Below are 23,769 nucleotides of genomic sequence, written 5' to 3'. Positions count from 1 at the left end.
TGTCCCCCGCCCCCGAAACAAAATAAAGCCACTTTCAGGTTATTTCTTCAACTCAACTTTAATCACAAATATTTGGAGTTAAAGTCACTTGACTACTAAAAAGTTAGTACTTTAGAACAGAAGTTCCCATTTCTGAAAGTTAATTTTGGTATTGGGTGAACTGAAAAATGAGGAAGAAAATCTTCTAGAGGCTCCATCTGTCCCCTCCTCCCTCCAGAAAGGAACAATGAGGCCTAGGAGCCCACTGCAAGCTACAAGTGGGCCCCCCAGGGAAGCTGCACAGAAGGGCACCCCCAGCAGAGGAGCCAGGGCTGCCTGAATGCAGCAGCCTGGATGTGAGGCACAAAACAGCCTGGAAAAACCTAACTTGTATTCCACACTTGCACAGATGTAGCCTCACAATAAAGAAACATATACTTTAATATAATAACTGTCTGTCTACATGCTACAGCATATTAAACACTACCTTAAACTCCTGGTGAACTATCCAGCCTAGTTAATTAATTTGTCTAGAATCTGTTTATCAAACAAGCCAGTGACTGCGGAAGGGAACACCTTAGTGGTAGGACACCCTCCCCCACACTCTCTGCCTTGCCCAAGATCAGTGTCCACATCAGGATGAAGAGTCAGGAGAGGGTTCCGCTCAAATTCCTCTCCTCAAAGAGATGGCCATCGACTACTCTGAAGAAGTCCTTTGAGCACGAAACACACGGGTCAGGGTAGGTCAGATCCAGCTCCCAGAAGAGTCTGGTTTATTTACCCTTCTCAAAGAATTTCAAACTTCAAATTTGTTACTAATCATTTAAAATTGAAACTTGACGGAAAAGTCTGAACTGTTGACTCCTCTTTAAAAATAATGACAAGACCTAACAATAATGGGCTGGAGTGGAGTCATAACTGCCGCATCTAGAAATAACACATGGTAATGCACATAATGTCATTACCACGCCTACAAGTGGCTATTGTATTTGCCATCACTGAACCTGCCTGGCCCTTTTTGTGAGCAAGGGTAGGAATGCGCCTATGTGAGAATCTGGGCAAATAATCATACCCGGAGAAACACTTTTTTATTTAGGACATACCCCCAATGCCAAGTGTGGACTGGGCACTGTCTGTCTAAGCCCACTCCCCTTGAGGTCTGTTCTAGTAGGAAAAATGAAACTACAGAGAAGAGAGAAAAAGAATGCTTTCTGATGGCAAACTCAAACCTGTGCGACATGGCCCGGCCACAAGTGATTTATGCAAATCGTCACTTTTATAAGGATCTACTAGATTCTCCAGGTGATTTTTTTTCCCTAGGCTTTAAGATCATTTATATAAATACTCTTGGTAGGTGTGATCAGCTCCATGTTACCATCTGTTTCAGCCGATGTGTGAAAGCATTGTCACTTTTCAAGCATTTCAAAACTAAATGGAGAACCAAAGACATTAAAAACCAAGTGCTGATAGGGAAAAATGGCAAACTTGAGGAAATAATGCCAAATCTTTAGAAATCTGCTTGAAATTTATTTCGTACACCTTGGTCATCCATTATCTTTCTGGAGGTGACTCAATCCATTCTGCTTATTATTTGTACAGCTAGCAATAACTAGGAGATTTCATGACTGGATTAAAGCTGAGCAAATGTCCTTCACATAATATGAATTCACAATTGGCCCATCATGCTAATATTTAGATGAAGCAACTCTCACTGGCAAACCAATCCACATGGTTGAGAACAGAACAAATGCTGTAACTAACCTGTGTACCAGTTAGGATCTCATGTTAGTAACCAGGCTTTACATATTTTGGTCACCTACCTTGAGTGTCAGGAATTACATGAAAGAGCCAAAGCACTGGTCACAGTATATTTTAAAGTTGGTTACAGACAACATAGAAACTTCATTCCTGTGACCTCTATTCTTTCACTCAGGTTCCCTTGCTTTATGCCCCATTATTCGTGGCCACTGCCATCTGGCAAGCCATTTAGAGAGAGGTAAATATAAATCTTCAGAGTATACCCATAAGCATTTTCTACTTGGAAACCTAGAGAGGCAACCTCTTCCACTGAAACAGCATTTACACTGCTTAGAAATCCCCATGAGTGGCAAGGAGCATTAGGCCACACAAACAGGATCAGTTCCCCTCAAAGGAAGCAGGCAACACATTAGGCACTTAAAGCAACCATTCTTCTATGTGCTTCAGTCTTTCCAGTATCCCAGATGCTTAGTCTCATCATCAGTCTTCTAATATGCCATTAAAAATGAGAGTCAAATACTGAGCATTAAGATGGTGTGCAGGTGGGTAGCTATTATACTTTTAGGTTCATAGTGATTCCAGGACTGCCAGGTGTTGCCAATGGCCCTTTCTCAAGGAGGATCTAGACTGAACGGTGTGTTCGCTACCCACCCTCCATTTGCCAGCCATGGAGGACACTATGCATTTTTAATGAAGGGCAAGAGAATAGTAATATGTGATGACCTGAGAAAATGTCACCCGAAGTGTAAATTTCTCCGAGCTTCATCAGTGTTTTTGTCTCCAAGACTTTTACCCAAAATCCTAAAAACAAAACTAACAAATAAACCTCATCTCCACTCTAATCAAAATCCAGTTTAGTGGTACCTTAAACATTGCTGGTCATACTTTACCTGAGGACAGAGGGCTTCAAGCTGGCTTGCAGACATTCGAACAAGCTTTACACCTTCTTCATTGTTTGAGATGGAACAGGCTAAGTTGGCAACCTAGGAAGAAGAACATCATAAAAAGATTTTAAGATTTTTCTCTGACTGCAATGAAAAACAAATATATAGCTACCCCACCCCTGACTCTCACAGAATAAATGACAAGAGGACCAATGGTGTTTTACTTTTCACAGACTGATTACTTGCTTGTAAGGACAAATTTTTTTAGCTTTTGCTAAGGAAATTATAGGACTCATAACACAGGTCATATTTTAAGTTGGTGGCAGAACCGTGAAAAATCTCAGGGCCTGTAAGTCACAGGCTTTACATGGGCTCTAACATGCTTGAACAGTAAATTCAGAAAGAGGTTCTCCTGGTGAGGGCAATCATGTGAGAAAAGCTAAGGAACCAAGGGTACCAGTAAAGAACCATTGGTATCCTCAAATAAAAACATACTTTGCAGCTGTTCTTGAAGGAAGGAAATAGAAATTCTAAGTTGCTATCCCCTTTTGACAGGTGAATGGATGTTTACTTTAAATCAAGATGAGTTTTATTTGAACATGGCTATTTTTCAAATAAAAAAATAGCATTAAGACAAAATCAATCTGATAAGCCATCCTTATCAGAAATTGAAAACAAAACAGGGATGATGTCCCATCATTAAGAGCAAAACTGTCCTTCAACTGGGTTCTCAAAAGCACTGAGAGCTGGACTCTTTTCTGAACAATGCCGCTTCATTTGAACTAAAATCTTTACTTTCCCATCCAACTATCTCAATGACACTGTTCGTGCGGCCAGAAATAATCTTTCCAAGTTGTGTCATACTTCCTCTGTCGAAGTTCTGGCTATGCTGAGAATGTTGCTCTGTAGTGACTGCTAGGGCTGTGTGATCACTTGTCCAAGTTTCTAAATGAATTGGCTTGCCAATTCTATTAGCAATGCTATAGACCAACTGAATACGTGGTTCTGAGACACATCTTTCCCCCAGTTGCAAATTGAGTTATGAATGATAGAGGTATAGGCAGTGGAATATCAGAGGCACTTATACCAGGAACTTAAATGCCAGAGGAAACAAGGAAAATGGCAATATCCTTTGATTTTCACTCCGCCCAACTTAAGCACATACAGGCACAAGAAAAGTATATACTATTGTGGTTGTTTGCTGCATTACAGTTAGGGGTTATCGGCTTTCTGTAAGACTGCTAACTATTAGAATCCTGCAATGCCTAAACAAGGAGAAAGAAAGAACACGCTATTTAAAAATAAAATGTTAAGAAAATTGAAAATTAATCAGAACTTTAATGTTTAGGGGCTTTCAAAATCACATAAAGAAGTAACATTTATACTCTCTGAAGATTACAACTCTACTTTCTGGTATCAACTGGACCCGAGCCAAGAGGCGTTTTTCTCTTCATGATGACAATCTAAGAGCTGATTGTAGATTTCTATTTGTTTAAAAATCACTGCAAAATATGACCTAAGCTAAATTTTATAGAACATAAAACTTAAAAAAAAAACATCCCCCAAATGTACATTTAATAATGCTATAATGAAGTAGAAAGCTTAAATTAGATGTGTTCATGAATCCACAATTCTCTATTGCTTCACTGCCTTAAGAAGGAATTTTGAAAAACAAATATAATATGTGAGGTTGATCACTGAACCAGCAGTTCAGGACTAACAGAGATCCCTGGTGAGGTGAGTGTGCTAAGGTGAGGGTACCCATTACCCTGTCCCACTCCTTCCATTTAGGAGGCCAGCCAAATGTTAGATTCAGGAAGATCTGTCACTGTGTTTCTGCCTTCCACTCTCTAGTTACTAGTATAATTTTATTTCAATTTATATTCTCCCAATTTTATGAATTTGTAAAACTCAGAAAAAATATTTAAATTAAGAAGCAAAAGATTGTATAAAGTATTATCTACTACAGATCAGACACATGAAAGTGGTATGTGGCTGAGGCTGAAATGGCTGGCTTCTGTAAACCATCTTCCCTGTTTCCTGATATAAATCCTAACAAAACAAAGGTTATGGAAGATTTGTTCTTTATTTTAAAATATTACTTGGAAACATTTTTGATGTACTAGCAAAGCAGTGATGTTCTACAAAAGCACCCTGCCTGGCCTGGGAGGAGGTAGCCAGCACCTGTCATTGACAGTCTTTTCCACATGAATGAGCTTCAATTTACCCTCCAGGGACAAGGCTACTCACTTCTAATGATGACAAATGTGCAAATGCAGCATCTTGACCATAGCTCTTTGAGTAGCTATCCTCATATACTAGTGTTAGAATCAATTATAGTGAAAGCTGCAGGTTAGGGGAAGGGGTTCCTAAATGCCTCCTTCTGGGGCTCTAGGAATCTGAGATGACAATTAATATTGAGTCTGAAGAAGATTCTGAAATTCTAATTAAAAACACGTGAGAAGCTAACTTCCAGAGAAACCGATGGAGCTGAGACTGCAGAGCAATGAACAGTATCTCTTGGAATAAGTTATTACATCTTTGCTAACACAGTAACTTGTTATTACAATGTCTCTGATTCCTGCTAATCCAAGATGTGGTCTAAGACTAACATTATGACTACTAGCTTTGAAATCATGATGGTCTCTTTTGCACTGCTTCTGCCTAACCCATGTAAGCTTGTACCTTATTAAAGAGCAACACATTTCAGAAAACTTACAACTCCCTAATTAAAAAAAAATAAATAAAGTTCTGAGCATTTGCTAGTTAAAGGAGTAGCCCAGTAATAATCTGTGCTGTGGAGAAGACTGTCACAGCCAGGCTGCGTCAGATCAACAAATATGACATCTGTGCATGACAGCAAAGACAACTTTGCAGACATTTAGAAAAGTTCTACCTTTACTCCACACTAGATTTTTTTTACTTAAATAAAGTCTGTAGTAGAAAAACATCCCATGATGTCTATTTTTCCTCTATTATACATGTGCTGATGACTCTAAATAAAGTTCAAATTGGTTTAAGTCACACAAAAATTGTTCCAACTGCCTTTGGAAACTGCTTCTGCTTTTATATTTGGCTGAGGTGCTCTACTGTCCCCTACTCTTGAATCTCTGCAGGAAGACAAGAAAAGGTTTTTATTCTCGATAATAAATTAATGACCAGCTCTCATAACAACTTAGACCTGTTTTATGAGAATGAAACAAGTGAGAATAACTGTGAAAAAGGCAGCTTTCAAGTCTAAGTGATAACACGACCTAAGTAGCAGGCTATAAGGTTGAAGATCAAAACCTACACAATTTGCCATGTGGCTTTGAGTCAAGCTACCACCTAAGTTTTCTTCCTTAAAAATGACTGAGTCTGAACTCTTAGAAAGTCCAAAATAGCAGTAATTCAACTTTTCCAAACTTGTCATTTATCAAGTAAAAAGTCCCAAGTGCATGTCATATGAATTTCAAAAGCTCTCAAGAAATTTCTAATAATTACTCCCAAACCCACAGAAATGATGATGAAACAGAGGTTAAGCCTCCATCTTTCTAATTTCTAGGGAAGGGTGTTTGGCTATCTTATCAGGAGGAACAAGATATCTTACCAAAAGATGAAGTATTCATGGGTGATAGAAAAGTTCCACACTGAATTGTGGTAATGGCTGCATAGTTATGTAAATTTAGTAAAAATCACTAAATTGTATACTTAGATAAATTTTGTGTTATGTAAATTATACCTCAATAATGCTATGTTGTTGTTTTTTAAAGAAAGTGAGGCTAAGTAGGTAATAAAGGAAATTATCAGAGGTTAGAAATGATAAAGCAGAGATTCAGAGAAGTAAGCAAGCACTGAAAAAGTGTTTAGTTGGGGTGGGGATAGGAGTAAGAGAATGGGGTATGTACCATTCTGTGATCAGAACGTGGGTTTTTAATAGGCCAATGTCATGACTTTCACCGCAAATCAAAGGCTCTGCACAGAGCTGGGACAGCCAAAGGCAACATCCTTGACAGAGTGAATTAAAGTTTCCATGAAGAGGAAAATAGTAGGATACTTGCCAATGTAAGCTCTAAGTATTCACTCGAGGAGGAAAAAAGAAGTCTGCCCTTTCCCAAATTCTAACCAAAAGCTGGCCCTCCACAGGGGTTTCAATACAGAAATTAAATTATTTATATTGTTCCCCAAACTTTTAGGTTTAGGAAGTCATGTGTTAATGGTATCCCTAAGCAACCGGCAGAGGACAAACATAAATGGAAATTTTCTCTGATGGAAGGTAATCTTATCCCAGGTCTCAAAGACTTCCCATATGCAAAATGCCAGAATGTGAGAACTCACAATAAAAAATGCAGGAAGTACACAAGGAAATAAGCCATTGTGAGCAAGAGTAAGCAAAGGAACAGTGTAATGAGATCCATAATGACTGTAGATACTTAAATGACCAAAAATTGAATATTAAAAAAATGTTTATGCTAATAGAAATAAAATAAAGCATATAAATTATAAAGAAAAACAATCAAAAATGACTCAGCAGATTTGAGAAAGATCAAAATAAGAACTTCAAGAGAAAAGTAAGAACTTCTACCACTCCTAGAAACTTAAAATAATCTTGACTAAACACTGCTGAAAATTACTAACCTGTAAAGTCAAACTGAAGAAATTATTCAGAAAAACCAAGAAATTTTTATGCTATGGAAACTATGAAAAAATTAAGAGACATGTAAGAAAGATTTAGAAGGCCTACTATTCAACTATGAAAAATTTCAAAGAGAGAGAATGGAATAGGTGCCAATACTGAAAGAGTTAATGGCTAAAAAATTTTCAGGGTCAATAAAAAATAAAATTTAGATTTGAGAAGACAAATTCTAAGCAGGGTAAATAAAAGAAACCCATATCCCAACACGATGAAGTGAAGTTTTAGAACAATTAAGAAAGAAAGTACAAACTGCCTATAAAGAAAGCTCAGTAAGATTGACTGCTGACTTCTCAACAGCAAAGATGAAAACCAGAAATACTATTTTAAATGAAAAGGGGAAGGGGGCAGGGGGATTATCCATCCTAGGGCTATATATAAAATGAAAAATTTTTTTTTAAGAATTAGAGCACAATAAAGACATTAAGAAAAATCCAAAACAAAACTAAAACAGAAACAACCCAAGAGCATTTACTTCAGACAGATCTTCCCTCTCCTGACTAAAGGAGTTTCTAATGAATGAATATGCTTCAAAAAGAAAGGAAATAATCCCAGAAGAAAGGTTTAATATGCAAGAAGTGGGAAGCAATGAAAATATGGTACCAGATAAAATTTATGCAAAGTTGGAAAAAATGAACAAAGCAATACCAACAGTGTCTAATTTATGGGGCTAAAAATTAAAGAGAACCAAAATATTGGACAGTATTTAAGTTGGAGATGACTGAAGTCAAAACATTCTAAGATTCTTATATTGTTTCAGAAAAAGAAAAACATACTGATTAACCTTAACCTGAGTTAAACATGCATGCGTAAATACCCAGAGTTACTACTAATAAAACAGTGTGTATGATTTAAGGAAGGAGGTGGGAAGACTCGATCAATCCAAAAGAGGAAGGAGAGAAAGAGGGATAGAAGCAGAGAGTTAAGGAGAAAACAAAATGCAATGATAAAAATAAATCCACACGTCATAACAATAATGAATGTGTACATACGAAACTCTAATTTAAAAGCCCCTGCTAAACCGAGTAATAACTGTACATATACTCTTTACAGGATACATCTAAAACATAAAGAAACAAAGGTTGAACATTATTTTTTTAAAAAAGGAGAAAGCTATACTGGGATGATCAGGAGAAAGCACATGACTCAGCCCTGTCCTCCTAATATTGTCATTGGGATGCTGAAGGCTACATGCTGGATAGGCCCCTCGTCAGATCGTAGCTGTCTGGATCTCAATTCAGTGGCAACTGAAATGGTATGACCTTGCCTTTTCAGAGAGAACTTACAAGGAAAAAAAAAAATCATGTGGAATCTGTCATATATTAAAATGTTGAGGACTCTATTTATAGTTCATAATTGTCCAGTACTCTTTTTCTAGGTTCTGATTTTCTAATCCACCTTATTTTATGTTTTTGTTCAAAATAAGCCATGTCAAATCTAATTTTAGGAAGAGGCAGGATATAAATATAAGCATCTCTAACTACAGGATTACAAATAGTGAATTTACTAAAACGTCATAAACTATTTTAAACAACTTGGTTATTTGATATATTTTAAAAGGCTTCCATTTGTAGATCACCACTCAGATGATGATCTACAAATCTACTGTAATCATTTCTACTTACACATGGTATCCTATGTACCACTTTAAAAGTTCTCTATTTCTATCTAACTATTTGAATAATCTATCAGTAAAGCTAGAAAGGGTGCCAGTGCCTGTCTAAACATTAGTCTATCTGCTCTACGATGAAAAAATAGGGCTACACTCTTCTCTGGAGCAGGACTGAGGCTGGGCAGAGTGCTTCCTTAATCAATTCCTACCAATGTTCTAAGAGAAAAGAATATTGATGCTCCTTGAAAACAAGATTCATCCACTGCCTTCACTTGACCATCCCAAAATTTGACTAGGTGGTTAAGACAAAAATGCTTTTTAGGGGGTAAGGTGTTAAAATAGTACATGGAAGACTTTTGTCTCACAAAGCCTCATTAATTTGAACTCACAGACCTTTGCAAATGTGAGAAGACCAAGCTCAATATGCTTAGAAAACTCTTCTAAAATTCGAGGTCAATATTCTCCCCAAGAACATGTAACTGCTTTCATGCAAACATCCTACAGTCCTAAAAAGTTTAGGCTTCACTTAATTTGCTATTTGCAAGAATTTCAGCCTACAGTATTATACAAAGGCACTGAGAAAATACCCAGATGTCACAGGTAGAGTGTATAAAAGGTCAGTGTTTAATTCAAATGTTCCTTACAGAGCCTTCTTCAAGGCCATTTTACTGCACATTATCGGCATACCACAGAATAAAAGTTAAAATGTAGATCATTCAATTTGCAGTTAAAATACACATTTCAAGCCAATAAAGCCATACCCTATGAAGTCCTGGCTAATGGGAAATACTGCAGCGGGAGTGGGGGGTAGCACGGGAGAAAGGGCACAGCAGCAGGTAATGATAATCCAGCTCAAAAGCATACCAGTTACATTTACTTTTTGGTTCTTAATTTACAAGGCAATGGATAAGATATACTATCTTATTGTAGCAAGTTTGTTATAATAAGAGGCCCATTGTAATACAATGTCTGGGGCTGAGGGTAAAGGGATACTGAATGATGTATAGTTTTTTATAGGTAAGATTTCATTAAAGCCATTTTCCCTATTTCACTCTCAATTCGTGAAACCAAAAAAGGACTCGGAAAAGAGCAAAATTAAAGGAAAAACTGATTGCTCTTTAGCTATTAAGCTGCTCACAGCCGAAGGAGGTGGGCAAAGAATGAAGTAATTAAAAAGGACACAAAAGTGTTGCATTACTGACAAAAAAGTTAATATATCTGACAGAAAATAAAAATTTCACCTCAATATGCTTTAAACTGTAGAGTAACAGAAAGAAATCATAAACTTGGTAAGAGTCAAGTATAAAAAGTGTTATCATTTCCTGAAGCACAGCAATGCCCTTTTATACACAGGTGAAAGCAGACCCTCAGTGCTATCTATACTCCAGAAGAAAATGGTTAAGAGAAGTGTCGCCCAGCTCACCAACAGTGACCTTCAACTTCTGCTCCCCTACCCTACTCACTAGCCTTGGGGACGCACAGCTTCTAAGCACCCTTCACGTAACAAAAGGGGCTTCAATACCTTCAATGTATGAGGAGGTACTGGATTCTACTGACAACTGTGGTGTGAGGCAGTCAGAGATCCTAGCCAGACTGGGAAAGTAAGAGCGACCTCACAGCAAACATTGTTGTTAACTTTTTCAAGTAAAATCACAAGTCATTTAATAAGACACTATAAAAGGTTTCCATTTCTAAGTGGGTGTTATCCCTAATACTACTTAGAAACTATTAATTTATTTGAAGCAACTTTACCTGATACCCCAAATTAAAGCATAACTTTTTTATACTATTTTATCTAGTTTGAGGGGAAAGAATTTCTTTAAAGGAATAAATAAGACTTTCAGAAACCAAGTTAGCAAGTACCAATACATATGCTCCAATTTTATTTTGGTCACATGTTAAAATGCTACTTAAATAACAGCTTTTGCAACTTCCATTTCAAATGCTGATAAAAATGAATAATTTTTTTTCACATATTATCTCACAATCATTTATATACATCATACAAAATATACACAGTATATAAATTTATTTTGATTCTCTCTCTAGTAGAAAGTAATCTCCATGTGGGTAGAGATTTTTGTTTCATTCACTGCTGTATACTTAGTGCCCAGAACAGTGACTGGGACATATTAAGAACTCTATAAATATTGCTTATAAAAATCTACTATAATTTTTTTCTCTCTAAACTACAGAAAGTTTGATACAAATTTTTAAAGCTTTGTTCTAGCAAAAAAAATACTGCTCAAGTCAATGTCACCTAACCTTAAAAAGTCTCCAAAATTTCTCATCTCTACATCCCAAAAGATTTTACAATTCATCCCCTCATGTACACATATACAGAATGATGCTCTTTTGTATAAACATTAAAAATACTAATACAAAGCTCACTAACAATGATGTCCTGCCATAATGTAGAGTTTCGCATTTCTCAAAGTACAGTCCTCAGACCACTGCATCAGAATCTTTGGGGATAGAGGCCCAGTAACCTGAATGTTGAGCACCTGTGTAACCAATATCCATTACTTTTGAGAACCAGTAGATTCACTCATCTAGTAGTTATTGAGCACCTGCATTCTAGGCACTGTTCTAGGCCCATATTCTCAAAGAACTCACATTTTATTAAAGTATAGGGTAGAGAGCAGAAAAATAAGAAAAATGAAACAAACCCAGTAATTACAGATAGTGAAAAGTATTACATAAAAGAGATGTAAAAGAGATGACAGCATGAAATAATGGTGGAGGGTGTGATGGAGGGGATGAGGGAACAAGGAAAGCCTCTCCGCAGAGATTACATTTGGGCAAAGACCTGTATGATGAGAAGTAGGCACAGCATACCAAGCAGAGGGCCCAGGGAAGGCAGAGGACATGAGGTAGTAACATGTGGGGGTAAGGTCAAAGAGAAAGTAGTCAAGAATGAGAGGTTAGAAGGTAAGGGAGGTACAGGACAAGATGCAGTTGGAAAGGCAGGCAGGATACTCTACAAACCATGGTTAAAAATCTGGATTTTAGGGTTATATCCCAAATGTGCCTAGAAGCCATTGAGGAGGTGGGAGTGAAGGTGGGGAGAGTGATATTGATGGGTCCTGAAGCAAAAGAATGACATGATCTAAAGGGATTGTGTTGGCTGCTTTGAAAAATAAAAGACTAGAGAGAGACAAAAGTGAAAGCAAAAGAATCGAGTGAGGACTATGGAAATAAAAGTAGAATGATATGGGGACTTGTAAAATTAATTATGAACATGAAGAATAAGGAAGAAAAAGAATGATACATGACTCCTAGGTTTTTGGATTGAGCAACTAGGTGGGACAGTGGCACATAAAAAAGAATGTTTATCAGACCATTATGTTTAATAGTAAAAAGACTAAAACAACCTAAATAACCTACATGGTTAATGGTAGAGAACTGGTTAAATATATGTACTAGTAATCAATATAAATGCTATAAATGAGTATTTCAAAACACAGTAAAATGGGCACGATATGAGCAGGCAGGGAAATACATTACATCATAATACAGTATGATATCATTTGTCTCAAAAAACAAATCAGTATGATATCCACTTTGTATATTGTTAAAAAACCCACGTATAGATAAAAAGAAGTGTGACTCTACTCCAAAATGTTTTCTTTTCTTTATGAATTTTTTTATTTTCCAAATTTTCTAAAATAAATTTGCATTTCTTTTATAATTTTTTTTTAAAAAGTTATATTATTAAATGGTAGCATCCCAAAACTATAGCTAATCTAAATGGGCACTTTTATCTTTTCTCCCCGGGCACCTTGCTGCACAGGGATGCTTTCGGAGGCTCTTATAATATCTCAAATAAAGAAGTTGGGTAAATGAAACTAACAGTGTTGTCACAGAGCAATCCTGGGTAAACAGGCTGGTGAGAGTTTTACATGCATCTAGATCCCTACAGTAACAATCACAAAGAAACCTCAAATGGTTCTGAAAAGAAGCCTATCTTCACTTAGTGTTGAAGAGTACATTTTCTAACACCCAATAAATCAGATGATACACTTTAGGAATCAGATGTGAAAGGAGTTCACCTAACTTCATGTAGCAGCTAGCTATCTGATGTAAAGCAGCATCTAAGTGTTCACGGGGAAAATGGGGTGGGCGGGGCAAAGAAGATGACAGTGAGTACGAGGAAGAAGACAAAGAAATTACTGGACAGCACATTAACAGAAGCTGCTCTGGGAAGCAGATAGGCAGGTGGAATCTAAAAGAAGGTGCTAGAGTATAGCGTAGAAATAGCATATAGAAACTATGCTTCTTTTAGTTACCCCAATTTTAATGGGATAATCGTGGAAGACATTGAAAAGAACATAAGGGAGATAGTATAGACATGTTTTACCTAGATAACTTAGAGAACAAGATAAAAAGAAAGGGATTCTTAACTGGCTGAATGACCAACTATATACAAAGAATTGTTCAATCAAGAGAATGATTTCCAGTAGCATGCTGAAAGGTTCTATCCCATGCTTTAGACAACATTTTTAAAACATTAGATTGGATCAAGGAGAAAAAAATACTCTTATTAAAAAAAAAAAATGACATGAGACTGCCCTCCGAAAGGGCAGTCTACTAACAGCAATGGCAGCAACAATAGTGACAGGACAGAATAGATTGAATCTAAGAAGTTTATATTGGATGAGTATCAAAATCACAGAGCCAAACAATCAATTATAGCCGCACAGATGAGAATAGAGCACACAGGACTGAGCAGCACTGCAGGAGGGAAATCCCTGAGACTGACTACAAGTTCAGGGGGAATCACAGAGTGAGGTCACTGCCCAAAAGGCTGAAGCCATTCTGGAACACATTGGTCGGAGCCTCCTTCCATAATGATGGAGGCCTTGGTTGCTGTATCTCCACGGTCTGTTCCTGGAGGTGTTCGATAAGGGCTGGCACTTGAGTGGTCAGTGTTCAGAGAAGAGGCAGGATGAAGAGAGCCCTTGAAAGGCCCAAGGAAATCATCTAGACCAGTACTGTCCAACAGAAATACAATGTGAGCCACATAAGAATGTTTAAAATTTGGGGTAGCCACATTTCAAAAAGGTGAAATTAGTGAAAATATTTTATTTTATTTAATCCCAAGATATTACATTTCAATATGTAATCAACAAAGTTAATGAGAATTCACATGTGTGTAGCAGTAAAAAGATGGAAATGGGTAGTTCCAGAAAAGGAGACTGTGGCTCCCCTTTCTTTAGCCAGAGAATCCACCATGGAATGTGCTGCCTATAGAGGGAGGGAGTTTCCCACAACAAGAGTCTAAGAAAAGATAAGTGACAATATAGGGATGTTACACAGGAGGAGATTTATACACCAGAGTGAAAAATCAATGATTCTATGAGACAGAACCACACTCTGTGGTGTGAAGAGATGACGCAATCCTCTGGAAAGGACAGAGGACTTGACTTCCAAAGGAGAGAACCTCCAGGGAAAAGGAAAACTCAAACAACGCAAGGAACATCAAATAAGAGAAGTGGTAAGTCACTATCTAAACAGTCACAAACAGGATCTACACAAAGATGCAAGAAACAAACCTGCCCTATCTTACCTCTTCCGTGTAGTGTTTATGGCTGCATAGCAAGCTACTTGAAAATCAGGCATTCTACATACCTTCAAGATGTGGAGATGCTGCATATAAAGAATGTTTGGTCTTTGGCCTGAATTCCTGGAACTTCTATCTAAATCCTTAAAGATTTCAGTATCGATAGGATGATCTTTGTTATTCATCTTTGGCACTGATAATTTATGCTAATGAGGTAACTCCTGGTAGGCCACTAAATATGTTACACTAATGAATACCTGAGGATGGGGCAGACTATCATACCAACCAAGTGATGAGAGGACTGGGACCTTTAGGAGAGCCCAAGCTTCAGGGAAGGAAGGGGGAATGGAGATTGAGTTCAATTAAATCATGATTCTATCAATCATGTCTACATAATGAAATGCCAATAAAAACTCTGGACACTGAAACTCAGTGGGGCTTCCTAGTTGGTGAACCATCAATGTGCTGGGAAGGTGACCCACTCTGATTCCACGGAGAGAGGGCAGGAAACTGCCTTTGAGACTGTTAAAAAGAAAATCACAGGCCTAAAATAGTGTCACTCATGCTAAAAGCCTAAGATAGGAAACCTAGATTTAGTTGCAGTTTCAACCTCTCCCAGAAACGTAATCTTAATCAACCATTCTGGAATTTTCTGGCCAATACCAACACCAATGAGGTAATTTGTCAAATGGGCCCTCTCCATACCCACCCCACCCACCCAGAGACAGACAGACATGCATGCACGCACAAAGAAGTAGCAATCTGACTATTCTCTTCTACCCACAAATAATCCTTTTTCTTTTCTTTTTAGCTCCCTTGACCCACACTTTCTTCCCATTAAAAATTTCCATTCTATAGAACCCCTGGAGTGCCCTTCTAATTGCTAGAAGAGATGCTGCCTGACACATGAATCACTTAATAAAGCCAATTAGGTCTTCAAATTTACTTGGTTGAATTCTGTTTTTAACAAGACCTTTCCACACTTCACTCTATATCTCTTCATTTGGCTGGTCCTGACTTTTTTGTATCCTTTATAATAAAATGTGATCATAAGTAGTATAGACTCTCCTGAGTTCTATGAGTTGTTCTAGCAAATTACTGAACCTAAGTAGGCCATGGGAACCCCCAAATTTGCAATTGGCATTTGAAGTATAGTCCTGAAAGGGGTGTCAGGAGAACCCCTGAATTTACAGCCAGTTGGGTCAGAAGTGCAGGTGGGTTGGGGACCCCCTAACTTGCAGCTGTGGTAGCTCCAGGTGGTTAGCAACAGAATAATATTGCAATATTTAAGGAGAACATATCTGGTAGGATTCTCAGTGGCTGCAGAATCTGAGCCTTTCTTTTCCTGCCAGAGGCCTATTAGCCCTACCCAACTTTCACACAGCATCCTCTCTTCCCCTAAAAAACAGCAAATCGCCCATAAAACCAAAGTTAGCCTATAGACATTTACTCCATTTAAGAGAGAACTAATGAAAAGAAAGGAAGAAGTCAAGAGATTAACAAGGCAATAGCAATGAAGTACTTTATCTTTGCTTAAAACAAGTCTCTCACTTGTTCAATGTTTCATTATTATACAAAATAGTGTGGGGAGGAAAAGCCTTGTCACTGAAGAATAAAGTTCTGCCTTGAGTCAGGAATTTGAGGCTTCTATAACACTTTAAGAACTCATTTCCTTTTCATGCACATATGCAATTATACGTTCTAGTATCTCTATCACCATAAATGTAATTAACTGTTTGCAGAAAGGTACTACAAAGCCTTTGTTATGACTCAGTGAAAAGCCACTTAATACATATATCTATCTGTGTGGGGGATAAGAGGGTGGAGGGCACAGAAAGGAGAGAGAAGTGAGAAAGAGGTCAGAACTAAGTTGTGATAGGGAACACCAAATTCTAAGCCCTTGGTTAGTGATTTCAGAATGAAATAAAAAGAATAAGCATGGACAAAGTTCCTGAAGCAAGGTCTCCAAAGCCACCAGATCCACCTAATGCTTCTCACTGGGCCTAAGGCTGTCTACTATACCAGTAAACATAGCTCTCACTGTTGGAAGGATGCAAGCCGGGTGACCTCAGGCCAAGCAAGTCACTTAACCTCTCTAAGCTATAGTTTCCTAACCTGAGAAATGCTGTTGTAGAAAGTACACTGTATTTGCATATTACATGGTATACAGCAGGTGCTCAGCAACTGTCAGCTCTGTTGGCTGGAGAGGCTGAGGATGACACAGCAGGCCCAAAGGGCCCTCCAGCTCCAGTGGAGACAAGGGCTGCCCTATGACGTTCAGCTGCCACACTGAGTCCTTTCCATGCCATTACTGATACCTGTTACCCAAGGAAAGGCCTTGGACTAATAGTGTCCTTGCTTCCTGCTTCACAGGCATGCTTTCTAATATGTAGAGTACTTAAAGAAGTTGGCTTCCTGAAAACAATCTTTGTACATTTGGAGGTTACACCGCATGCTGTCATGTAACTATTGTGAACAAGATTATGCTCAATGAAGACAAAAAATGAATGTCTTCTAATTTTAATTCCAAATGCTGGAATCATTAACTTGAACAGTAGACTGACCGATGTATTCTGTACATAATTAATTCATAATGTTCAAAGAAAACTAGATGTAAAATTACTGTTTTCCTTGGACTATTTTATGGTATTTACCTGGTCCAATATCACTATAAATGTACGAGACATACATTTTACATAGAAGGCCCATTTTCTGTTCTTACATAATGACCAACCTGCCAAATGGTCTATGAAATATCTTTTCAAAGTATTAAATGTTTTACATTAAGGTTACAAAATCAAATAATATGAGTATATGCTCACTATGTGTTAAAGTTTTGAAATAAAGTAATAATGAATAAATTAAACAATAACATTATTTTAGTTATCGAAAGATAAGAATGAGCCTAACTTACCTGGAAATTAAATAGCAACTCACTCATCTTTCTTATCACCTTACAAACCAACCACACTTACAGATTTCTACTCTTCAAACATCTAATTAGCAGCATGTTAGGGCTCAGTTCCTTTGATTTTAAAGCAAGATGATTGGGCTGAGTCTGTCTCAAGCAAAGCACTAAGCACCTCACATACATCATCTCTTTTTAGACCTCAAAATAATCCTGAGATAGGTATTAATAGCATCCTTATTTTATAGACAAGAAAATGGGTTATTCAGAGGGGTTAAAAGTAATTTGCAAGGATGCAAGCCCAGGAAGTGTGTGTGACTCTGGAGCTCCAGCTTCTAGCCACTACTCCTTTCTGTAATGTCTTGTGAGTTTTTGCATGTCATAATCTATTTTTATTAGCATTAACATTAAGTGGAGATGTTACGTTTCCAGGCTAAGGACTATCAATTTTTAATATGTACATAATTAATGTAAGCTGACCAAAATGGTAGTTTTAAATAGATGTTAAGTAATAATGACTTTCATCTTATACATATTGTGTATCAGTTGAGCCCCTAACATTTTTAGCTGATTAAATAATGTGACTAAAAATAATCACATTGCATAAAGTTACCTATAGTTAATGAAACTGCTAATACACTTACCTCAATCAATTTGTTGGCATGTTCACGGAAAACTTGGGCATACTCTTTAACTTCTTTCTCATTTCCATTCTTTGCAGCTTCAATCAATACTAAAAGTGGAACGTTGGTTTCCAGGAATGAATCTGAGACATGGTCCATGACAGCTTTGCGGAGCTAATAATTAAATGTAAAAATTTGGTTTTATTTACATCAAGAGGCTACATTGCTTTTTTCTCTTGTACCTTTAAATTTAATGGAAGCTCATGAGAGCCTGGCTACACTTACATGAGGACTCCTCATGTAATTCATGCAGTTATATAATCTGCAACATAGGAAACATACGATTGTGGAGATAATGGTTTATATTACAGTTATAGCATTTCAGTGACAGAATATCAGTTTTCAAGATATCCTTTTTTCTTAGGAATTACAAAACTTATATCTTAAAGGAATAACATAAAACTAAACAGAAAGCAGCTCTGGGTTAAATTAGCACATAGCCTTGGAATATATGTAATTAGCCTAACTAGCTAAATAAAAATGAGAAAAGAGGAAATATGTATTTTCTGGCTTATCTGTACAGGGTTAGCAGGGTTAACACACTTAGAACCTTAAAACTGAAAAGTCATCTATATAACCATTTCTGATACTACTTCACTGAAAGGAAAATAAAGACACATTCCATCTTTAATTTTGCTTTATATCAGATATGAACTCTAAAATGTCTCTCCACTAAGTATGAAAATCGTATTAGTACAACTTCTTTTTAAGCCTTAATACATTGTTTTATAATTTAATGACTAAAACTCAATTTGATTCCAAAATATTAATGGAATTATTTAACATTAAATGAAGAACTTCTTTCCTCTATTTACTAACGTGGAAAATTGAGCACCCCAAATATCTCTATACCCACCATATTTATATTGGAAACACATCTCCATTAAGGATCAAAGAACTTTAAGTGTGTAATCAGAGTGGGACAAGTCATTTTCACAGGTTCCCAAGTCATTTTAAATGAATTCCCTTACCTATACATCCTTTTCACACTAGACCTAATTTATTCAGTCCATCCCAGTGGGACTTTATTAGGCCAAGTTCCCAAGAGATTTCATTAGCCATTTAGAAGCTTATTAGCAACAAAACAGAAAGTTTTCTGTGAAAATCAATCCTTTTCATTAATAAAACATACAGGGGTTCCAGTAATTATTTGAATTTTAACCAAAACTACAAAACTGAGAACCTGAGAAAGCAATCGGCATTTTCTTCCACCTTACCTGTCTACGCAAGTCCCTGGTCTTCTTGGTCATTTTATCTATTGCAGAATTAAGCGCATCACTTCTTTCTTTACGTCCAGCCTGGGGGAAAAAAAAAAAAAGGAAAGAGATGCACTTTTTAGTGATTTATCAGGAAATTTAATAATAGCTAATAGCTATTTATCTTCAAATTACCACTGAAAAAAGCCAATTTTCTTTAGCCTACAGTTAGAAAATGGGGAGGAGGGAGGGAATACCGTATGTGACATAATCTTACAATTCTAAGGCTCCACATCCTCTGATGATGAGAGAATTGAAGGAGTTTAACCAAAATATGAGAAAGCAAGAGACAAGACTTTCTCTTAAAGTTCAACTTGAAAAATTAAACTTATATTTTAATTCAAGGTTCGGCATACACCAATTTCATTAGTGAACCAACTCTCCTTGAATGGGTTACAACTGATTTGGATGAACTCTTGAGATCTGAAGAATGCCAAAATGTGAAATATGGCACCTGGTATTAACGCAATAAGAAAAAAATAATTTTAAAACTAAGATGTACCATGATGGGTCATAGTTAATAATGAATATTATGCAGCACGAATAAGAATGCTTTGTAAGATTACTTCAGCCATATGTATATTTTTAAAGTTAGGCTAAGCTTAATGCAACTGTACTGCAAATAAAAGGATCTTTTAGCCACTCTGAGAAATGTAAATCAGTCTTTCTTCATCAGTCAGAGAGTTGAGTTGAGATTTACTCCAGAGAACATTCTAAGCAGAAAATAGAAGGCAGAAGGGAAAAAAGGGACAAAAAGGAAGTTATCTCAGGTAAGGCTAGCCATGTGCTTGGAAATACCATCTTGGAAAAAGATATCAGTTGAGTTAAACTATGAAATATATTAAAAGTTTTTCCTTACAAACTGTCCAGCCAAGAAATGTGGCTCTTTCTGTAAAACATGTAGTAACCACAGGAGAGACAGGAAAGACAAAAGAATTTAACCCTGTGTTCTAGCTTTGGGTGCCCTCAAGACATTCTAGTATGGATATATCATCAGTACATAAGTAGCACAGCAGATGACTGGATGGAGATGGGGAGACGTGGTTATGTGTTTCCTAGTTGGTTACTCACTTTCTTGCTCATACCCCATCTGATAAGTGGGAACAATGACATATGTCTCTCTGCCCCCATTTCTATGGACTGAAAAGGAATATTGAGGAATATAGGTTATTTAGCAGACAACAGAAAGGAGATAAAGGGGACATGTGAATTTTAAGAGTTGAAATACAGATCACAAGTTGATATGGTCACTATCAATTCTGGTCAGGGTCACATTCCTTACCTTTTCCCCCAATATTCCTGTACTGCCAATAAAATTAAATAGCACACTAAGATTAATGAGTAAAAAAAAAAAAGTCTCAAGAAAACTGATTCAGGTATAAGAATTTCTATCTGCAGAAATAAACTGATTTATTCACAGCCATCAGTCAGAAAAGAAAGTGACAAGTATAATTACTGAAAATCTCAAAGATCAAAACAGCAGTATCTAAGGCAAAGGTAGCTAAAACTGAATTAAAAAAACAAAAATCAAACTGACCTCATAATTAATATTTTAATCAGGAAAGCCTCAGCATATTCTTTAGACACTCAAGCACTCCAAGAAAATTTCTCTAAATAAACCCAGTAAAGTTGGTCATTGCTCCTAACCATGTTTTGAGGGTATTTCTAATAGACTATTTATTCTAGAAAACATCTGTTATCTGAAACCCAAAGCCTGGGCTCAATAACCTCGTAAGAGCCCAATCCTCTATAACCTCAAATGCCCAGAAATTTCCTCAATCTGGGTGGAAGGATTTACTTTAAAAGTTATATAAAAGCAAAACTCTAAACTTGACTTTTGAGGGAATTATAGTCATACAATATAATACACTTTAAAGAGCAACACACACCATGAATCTGTTAATCTTTGTCAAAAACTGCCCTAAAAATCAATTTGTATTTCTTGTTACTTTAGGAAATAAGAGGCTTATACCTCATTAATCAGGAAGGGGCAGTTCAGAAGCAATTATTTACTGAAGATTTTAGGTTTATACTCGACACACCACCTTTTAAATCAAAGCGTCTCTTTAAAAATACAGTACAAAATACAAGTTTAGGGTTCCAATCATTTAAAAATGCAATAGGGATGAGAATACACGGAACACACACTTAATAATGAGCTTGATGACAGTAGAGAGCTTGTTGATCCATAAAACAAAATTTTACTTCCCTTTGAAATTAAAGCTGTTAAGGTGTTTTAGTTTTAGTTTTAGGTAGGCCAAAGTAAAGTTGCTCAATGAATCTTTAAAATAAGTGACTCTTGCTCCCACCTGAGAGACTCTATTCCACTAGGTAGAGACCACCTAGGTTCACTCAATTTTGACATGCATGTCCCTGCTAAGCAGTGACAAAGGGCTTGCTAAGAAAAAGGTAAGGCATGTTTGGGGTTTTAACGTAAAGCTTCTTCTCAGCAACTAAATACTGGATGAGCTGAAGAGAGGCAAAGGTTATTAGCTGGGATGGCCTCTAGCAACACAATTCTGGCTGAGATAGCGAAAGGGCTTTCAAAATTCATCTTTAACAGAAGCTCTGTTCATTTAGACACACACTGCTGAGCACCTACTCTGCATCCACTGGTGCAGGCAGGACTAGCCATAATTCTTTCCTCAGAGGGTTTATAATCTGAGATAAAATAATTAATTCAGAGTAACACCTAATTCAGCAATACCCTGGTATTTTGCTAGGCCTAACAGGAGTTCTGAATGATGTAACAGTAGGTTAAAGTAGTAAGCAAAAGTTTTGCAGAAGGTTACATTTAAGTTAGGCATTGATTTTCAAAAAGTATTAAGAACTAGAATTTTCTAGAGAATTTGAGCCATTTCAGAAGTGGCAACTTCTGAAAGAACAAGCATTTTTTTTTCTTCCAAATAACTAACTCCTGCCTAAGAAAGGGTAAGCATTCTCCTATTAAAAATTTGCAACTTCCCCAACCAATTGTACCTTTGCCACAGATAACACACATGACTAGTACTATGTCCACCAATTTCTCATCCAAACCCTACCCATCTCTCAAGTCCCTGACTCTACTCCAACTCTTCTCTTTGGGAAGGGATGAAATAAGCAACAGCAGGAAGGGAAAAAACATGTCCCTGGCATTGCTAGTTGCATCTCAACATGCATTTCAGTTCCTAAAATGTGGCAAAACTCCCCAGGTGAGCCTACAAAAGACTACTCAATCTAAAAGGTAATGACACAACATAAACTCAGTATTTCTGTGGAAAAATACACAGAAAAATTCCACAGTGTTTCCAGGGGAAAAACGTGTTCTACCTTGAAGGATCTACATGGTCTCTTCAGGGCTCTTTTGCCAGAGGTTTCCTTCTCTTTTTATTCTGCACACTCTCTCTGCTGGATGGAGCCCAGTCATTCCTATTACTTCAATGACCATGATCACTCTGTTGACTTCCATGCTATGATCCAACCACAAATATTTTAATTCTTCAGACATCCTCTGAAATGCTCTCTCTCACCTACCTGGAATACTCTTCCCCACTTTTTTTAATTACTACCCATCCTTTAGGTAAGATACTATGCTTCCTTGTAGAAGCTTCCTATAGCCACCCACAATTCTAAGTTCAAGTTAGACTGTTCCTCTGGAGTACTTCAAATCATACCCTGGAGTAATTACCTGACCTCTCTCTCCTATATTGGACAGAATGAAATGAGAAACCAGTGACCAATTAGAGATATGTTTAGAAGACAGAGGACTAAGTATGACTTCTCCTGATTTCATGTTATTAGTGAGAATATATAAGGTTTTTCAAGTAACCCAAAATACTGCTTTTTATCTTCATTTTAATCTAGAGTAAAGCTAGAGAAAGTAGCAGAGGAGAGCAAAATATGTTTTAAAACCCAAGTCAGAATGGGCAACTGAAGCACCCTCTACTCCCGCATCCAAGACAATGAGAGAGAGAAAGGAATGGAGCAGCATCCTAACCTCTAGGTACAAAGGAAAAAAATGAGGCTGTCATCTAGAGTAGAGGCCTTCAAGTTAAGCAGGGAGTGAGGAAGTGATACCTAAGGTGCTGCTGGAAGGCTTCAGAGCAGAATGGGGGCTTAATATTAAAGAGACTCTCAAGAAAAATGTTTGAAAACCAAGGGAGACTAGCATTTATTAAATAGTCAATCCATATCTTTCATGAGTACAACTAAAATAAAAGGTTTGCTGTGGAATGGGGAATACATTATCATGCAATAAACGTTTACTGAATAACATGAGAGGTAATTTGATCCTGGTTGTTCTACCTGGCCCATAGATGGCTGATGAGCTCTGTATAGCTGAATATTTGACAAGAGACAAAGCAAAGGCAAAGTAGCCCAATATTAGAGTATAAGAGTTATGTACACCTGCACACCTGCATTCCCAAATTCCTTTCAAAGAGTACCCTCTCCTTAAGTAGCAAAGAAGTTTCTAG

The 23,769-nt window shown here is 37.1% G+C and overlaps 1 protein-coding gene across 1 annotated transcript in view; it reads right to left on the bottom strand.

The window, feature by feature from the left end:
- CTNNA1 (catenin alpha 1) overlaps window positions 1–23,769 on the bottom strand; it is a 93,697-nt gene that overhangs the window by 25,055 nt on the left and 44,873 nt on the right. The window contains exons 3-5 of the mRNA XM_011382330.2: window positions 19,277–19,357; window positions 18,021–18,173; window positions 2,628–2,720 (exon numbers count right to left, since the gene is read on the bottom strand). Coding sequence (XP_011380632.2) covers window positions 2,628–2,720; window positions 18,021–18,173; window positions 19,277–19,357 — 327 coding nt within the window. The remainder of the gene's footprint in view (window positions 1–2,627; window positions 2,721–18,020; window positions 18,174–19,276; window positions 19,358–23,769) is intronic.

This window comes from Pteropus vampyrus, unplaced genomic scaffold, assembly GCF_000151845.1.
Source record: "Pteropus vampyrus isolate Shadow unplaced genomic scaffold, Pvam_2.0 Scaffold470, whole genome shotgun sequence".
Classification (NCBI taxonomy): Eukaryota; Metazoa; Chordata; class Mammalia; order Chiroptera; family Pteropodidae; genus Pteropus; species Pteropus vampyrus.
This window is presented reverse-complemented; position numbering and strand designations above follow the sequence as displayed.